The sequence below is a fragment of the Alosa alosa genome, chromosome 5 (assembly GCF_017589495.1).
Source record: "Alosa alosa isolate M-15738 ecotype Scorff River chromosome 5, AALO_Geno_1.1, whole genome shotgun sequence".
Taxonomy (NCBI): Eukaryota; Metazoa; Chordata; class Actinopteri; order Clupeiformes; family Clupeidae; genus Alosa; species Alosa alosa.
Genome location: NC_063193.1, coordinates 17,524,121 through 17,530,058, shown reverse-complemented (window position 1 = coordinate 17,530,058; position 5,938 = coordinate 17,524,121). Strand labels below are relative to the sequence as shown.

The 5,938-nt window shown below is 38.1% G+C and overlaps 1 protein-coding gene across 1 annotated transcript; it reads right to left on the bottom strand.

Moving 5' to 3' along the window:
• Positions 1–884, bottom strand: LOC125294609 (GTPase IMAP family member 4-like). Its single transcript, XM_048243490.1, is given in 3 exon segments — positions 1–336; positions 338–737; positions 868–884. Coding segments are annotated over 3 exon segments (753 nt in total).
• Positions 885–5,938: the final 5,054 nt, after the last annotated feature.

The following is a 5,938-nucleotide window of genomic DNA, read 5'->3' as shown; positions in this document are numbered from 1 at the left end:
TCAGAGACCATTATCACGCAAGTTCCTAAGCTTCCTCTCCAGTGCCTGCTTGATCTTGGATATTTCACTGACTAAAAAAGCGACATCTTTGTCAGTATTTGATTGTTCCAGTTTTTCCATTCTCTGCAGTAACAGTCTCATCTCTCTTGCTCTGATATTTGCCTCTGTTTCCTCAAACATGGCAGTGGTGTAGAATTTTCCTCCATTTTGCTGAATCATTCTGTCAATCTTACCCAGAAGAGACATGACCTGATGTTTCTGTGTGTCTTTGTCCTTGTTGCAGAAGACGTGGTACCGACCACCACAGTCCTCAATTAGAGCCCGCAGGGTCGGCTGGACTTTGTTGTATGTACTCCTTAATGTCAATATTTTCTTCCCTCAGAAGCTCGCCTCTAGTGTAGCCCACAATTGTGTATGCTTTTGAGTACTCTCCAAAGATCTCCTGGATCATCTTCACTGTCTCCCTCTCCTCTTGGGTGAAGCGTCCCACAGAGATCAGAAGCAGGAACACATGAGGTCCTGGTGAGGACATGGTGATGCACTTCCTAATCTCTTCCCGTATATTCTCATGGGAGACAGATGTATCAAGCAGGCCTGGAGTGTCAATGACCTGCACCATTTTTGAACCAATTATTGCCGTCCTTTTCTCACACTCTGTTGTGACAGATACCATTAAGGCAGAGGACTTGAATTCCTTATTTCCCAGGATGGGAAACCCATTATACCAGTTAATGAGCCTATTATTTTAGAAATGCATGCAGCATTCATTCAGTTACTGAAAAATATCCTTTTTATTTTCACAAGAATACAACATTGCAAGAATAACACATAATGGTGAGTGCAAGAATGAATCTTGAGTAGACTCACAGGGTGATTCTTATCATTTTGTCTTTTGTTGTTATAATCAATGCTGATGAATTTGTAAGGAGCTACCTCCCGCCCCCAAACAAAAAACATGGCTACAGACAGAGTTAAGAGGAACATATAAATGTGGTTCTTGTAAACACTGTGGAGGAGTTGTCCAAAGTAAGAGTGCCCGAGAACACAGAGAGAATACAAGACGAATGGTTTTATCAATTGCAATTCTGAATATGTGATGTATTGTCTGAAATGCCCATGTGGATGTTTTTATGTTGGCAGGACGAAAAGAAAACTTAAAGAGCGTTTTTATGAACACAAGTATGCAATAAGAATACAGAATGAAGATTATCCTATGGCCAAGCACTATAAGAATGTACACCACAGTGACCCTTCAAGCCTGAAAATTCAAGGGGTTGAAATTGTAACATCAATACGTGGTGGAGACAAACTCAAGTTATTACTGCAACGAGAAACTTATTGGATTTGGAAACTAAAAGCAATGGAATTTCCAGGCTTGAATGAAGAAATAGATTATGCACAGTTTTTGTAACTGTTTTTAACTTTTCATGGTCTTGTAAGAAAATATAGGGCCTAGATCTATTTATAGGCTACTCTATGTATGTATGTAGATAGTGTAGTCTCACAACAAGTAAAATATGTATGTTTTCTTGATTTTGTGAATGTTTACTATCTTATGCAGGGACCCGTGTGAGAGGCGGCCCAAAGTTTGTTTTGCTATTTTGATTGACAGCTCTCTACTGCTGAGAGCTGTGTGAGAGACGGGCTCAGCAGTGGGGAGAAGCTCACCACTAATTGTCTAGTTGTCTGCACCTGTCCTTACCCACATCCTTAACAAATGCACTACTCTGTTCTTTTGTGTTACTGCCCTGAAGAAGGCACTCATGCCGCTACGCGTGGGCCTTGTTTTTAATATGTCCATGTAGGACTTGTCAAATTAATAAAGACACTTTAAGTTGGAGTGCCTTAGTCAGAGAATTTATTCTCATTCTTGAACCTTTAGCCCCAATAGGTCATGAAAATGTTTGTCCCCTTTCATAAAGATGGTAATAATAAATGGCCCTGGCCTCCTTTGTTTATTCAAACCGATTATACCAATTAATGAGCCTATTATTTTAGAAATGCATGCAGCATTCATTCAGTTACTGAAAAATATCCTTTTTATTTTCACAAGAATACAACATTGCAAGAATAACACATAATGGTGAGTGCAAGAATGAATCTTGAGTAGACTCACAGGGTGATTCTTATCATTTTGTCTTTTGTTGTTATAATCAATGCTGATGATCATGATAAGATTTACGTGTGAAGAAGAAAAGGTGTACTGTCTGCTTCATGTGAATGTCAATATGCTTATAATGTACATTATGTGGTTGAAAGGACAAAGATCACTGTGCTCTTTATGTAAGTTTGAATTCTGCTAAGACAATTAACCATTATTGACATGGGAAAAGAAGCAGCTTAAAGACATAAACTTTGCAGCTTCAAGTCTTATTTCATGAACAACTGAAAATACACAAAAAAATCAAAAGTAGAAAAAAATGTGAAATGAGCTAGGGCGTCTGATGTTTTACTTGGAAATTTAGACATGATGTTCACACACACAGACACATTCTTTGTAGTACTGTATTTATACAGTTTTTACGTAATAAAGTATTTATTAGTGTAGCTTACTTTTTTGTGATGTTGATGGCTTTCCCCCTTCAGAAACCTTTGTCGTCTATAATACAAACAGCAAAAGCCGGTTAGATCAGTTGATAGCCAGTATTGTTCTACCTGTCAATCCAACAATTCAATGACATTCCAAAGAGTACATTCACATGAATTTGAGTATACTAGCAACGATTGAGTATATTGTTTCTATGTGACATCATGTTCCCCAATTTCAGGAACCCAGACAAGCTTTTATCCCAGTTTTGATAAACCCAGTCATGCCAGTTGGAGTTTTCTGTAAAAACCCAGGATGCTGTTGCATGTACTGTATACACCATATCCTGTTTTTTGATTGCTGCTGATTACATGTACAGGCAGCCTCAATTGTACGCAGTAGTCTATGATATATTATGTACATTGTTATGCTGTGGCAGCAGAATATGAGTTGTGGATTATGCATAACATATAGCCTGGATGCACAGTAATTTCATGTTCTAACATTAATTTACATTTACATTTATATATTTAGCAGATGCTTTGCATTGTCATGCATTTCAGGCTACCTTTTCAGGCAAGCTCCTTAACCACTAACACCACCCCCCTAGTGTTTTTCAATAACATTATGATGGTTAATAAATGAATTCCAATGTGGTGTCAAATCCAAATTAAATAATACAACATCAAAAGAAGTCCGCACACTGTGGATGTATACTGCAGATGATGGCTTTAATGCACTCCGGAGCATTGGTTAGTGAAGAAAGCAAGTAAGTGAAAGCAAGATAACATCCTCTGGCTGTTGTCCAGCCTTTATACCCCTTCAAGTCATCCCAGACAAGACACTCTATGTTTACAGATAACTGACCAAGTACTTCACCTTTGCCCTCTCATCCTGTTATTCATACATTCTTTAGGTTTTGCCATTCTTTAGGTTTTGCTTACATTTCCTGGCACCAAACCTTATCTATGCCACTTTCTGCCAGGTCTGCTCCTTCACTTAAACCAGTCTTCCTTTCCCACACTGAACATACTACAGAATTCAGTTTCACAAAACAATGATATTACACAGAATAAAGATACTACATAAAAGATATATAAACTAAAGGATATATTTCAAAAAAGCCCACAACACCAACTGAGAATCAGAGCCTACCATAAGATGGTGAAGTCTTACCTTCAAGTCTCATGTCCTTACAAACCACTTGTGTCACTCATATATATATGCTCCTCAGTCTTATAATAATAATAATAATAATAATAATAATAATAATAATAATAATAATAAAGCTTTATTTGTATAGCACCTTTCATACACAGAATGCAGCTCAAAGTGCTTTACATTTGAAGCATGTAACACAATAATAGTCAGTCAGTCATTATCAATCACTTTTCTTTGCTGTTTATGTTATACTCAGCAACATATCAAAAATATAGAAAATGGCGTCATAAGACTGGCAGCCTTAACCCTCTTACCCCCACAAGCCGCCATATGGCAACTGTGGCAAGGAAAAACTCCCATATTCCAGGAAGAAACCTTGAGCAGAACCTGACTTAATAGGGGAGCCCATCTGCTTCTGGCTGGCTAAGCCCTCCAATAGTAGCAGATGTAGAATAATCTGAAAATGTAGTCTACAGGATAAGATGAGTTAACTAAAAGCTTTCCTGTACAGGTATGTTTTCAGATCTTTTTAAAAAATATTTACTGAACTTCGCCTGCTTGATGTACAGAGGCAGGGTTTTCCATAGTTTGGGGGCATAATGGATAAACGCAGCTTCTCCACTTTGTTTGTGGAGCACTTTGGGTATGATTAAAAGATTAGAATTGGATGATCTAAGTTTCCTTTGTGGTTGATAAGATATTAAAAGCTCAGAGCTATATGAAGGTGCTATGCCATTCAGAGCTTTGTAAGTAATTAACATAACCTTAAAATCAATTCTATAGGAAATAGGGAGCCAGTGCAGTTCAGCCAACACAGGGGTGATGTGTTCTCTCTTCTTAGTCTTAGTTAAAAGTCTAGCCGCAGAGTTCTGTATGAGTGCCAATTTCTTTAGATGTTTTTTGGGAAGACCAGTGAAAAGTGCATTGCAGTAGTCTAACCTGCTAGTGATAAAGGCGTGAATTAGTTTTTCTGCATCTTGTTGAGTTAAAAAGGGCCGCACTTTGGCAATGTTTCTCAAGTGGAAATAGGCTGTCTGAGTAACTTTACTGATATGGGGCTTAAAACTTAACTCTGCATCTAAGATGACACCGAGGCTTGTTACTTTTGGTTTGACCTGGTGTGCCAAGTTCCCCAGATTACTAAGAATAATATCTCGCTTTAGTTTTGGTCCAACCAGAAGTACCTCTGTTTTGTCATCATTTAGTTTCAAAAAGTTTTTGCTCATCCACTGATTAATGGAGGTTAGCTCAAAAACGATAGATTTGATATAGGCCTGTAGTTGCTCAGATTAGTATGGTCAAGATTTGACTTTTTAAGTAAAGGTTTCACAACAGCGGTTTTAAAAGCAGTTGGAAATATACCTGTTTCTAATGAGGTATTTATTACCTTGAGAAAAAAGGGAGCTAAGCCATCATATACTTTTCTGAGGAATGTAGTAGGGATTGGATCTAAAACACATGTTGAGGAGCCGGTTTGAGTTATAATTTTACCAAGCTCAGATTGAGTAATAGTGCTAAAGGACCTTAATTTTGGGGGGCTGTTTTTGGGTGTACTATCAAACATATTACTTGTGTTACCAATAGCCTCCCTTCTAGAAATGACTTTGTTTTTGAAGAAGTCTGCAAATTCTTCGCATCTTAGAGAGGATGCCTGACTGAGTGTATCAAAAGGTGTTTGATGCAATAGCCTATCAATGGTAGAGAACAACACCCTAGAGTTTCCACTGTTTTCAGCAATTACCTTAGAGAAGTGGTTCCTCCTCTCATTCCGAATAGCTCTTGATAGTCTTGAACAGCCTACCAAAGACAGTGGTGAAATTTGATCTATTCGATTGTGTCTGCTGTTGAGTGAACGTCTAGAAAATGAAAGAATGTTGTTGACAAAGTTTTGCAGCAACCTTTAGATTACATAACATGCACAATATTTTAGGGAAGGGCATGTATGATTTTATGAGATATGATATATTACATGATAACAATAATTTTTTGCCTTTATTTGGACAGGACAGTGAAGAGTGACAGGAAGTAAGTGGGGGCGATAGATGGGGTGGGAATCGAGAAATGACCGCAGGTCGGATTCAAACCTGGGTCCCCATGGGCACTCGGACCCGTACTGTACATGGTATGGGCGCTGTAGCCTGCTGTGCCACAGTGCCCCCCACAATTATTAATTTTTGACTCTGCATAAAATCACCACAACAACAAAATTATAGAGATATCAGTAATACACTAATCAAAATAGCATTTTCG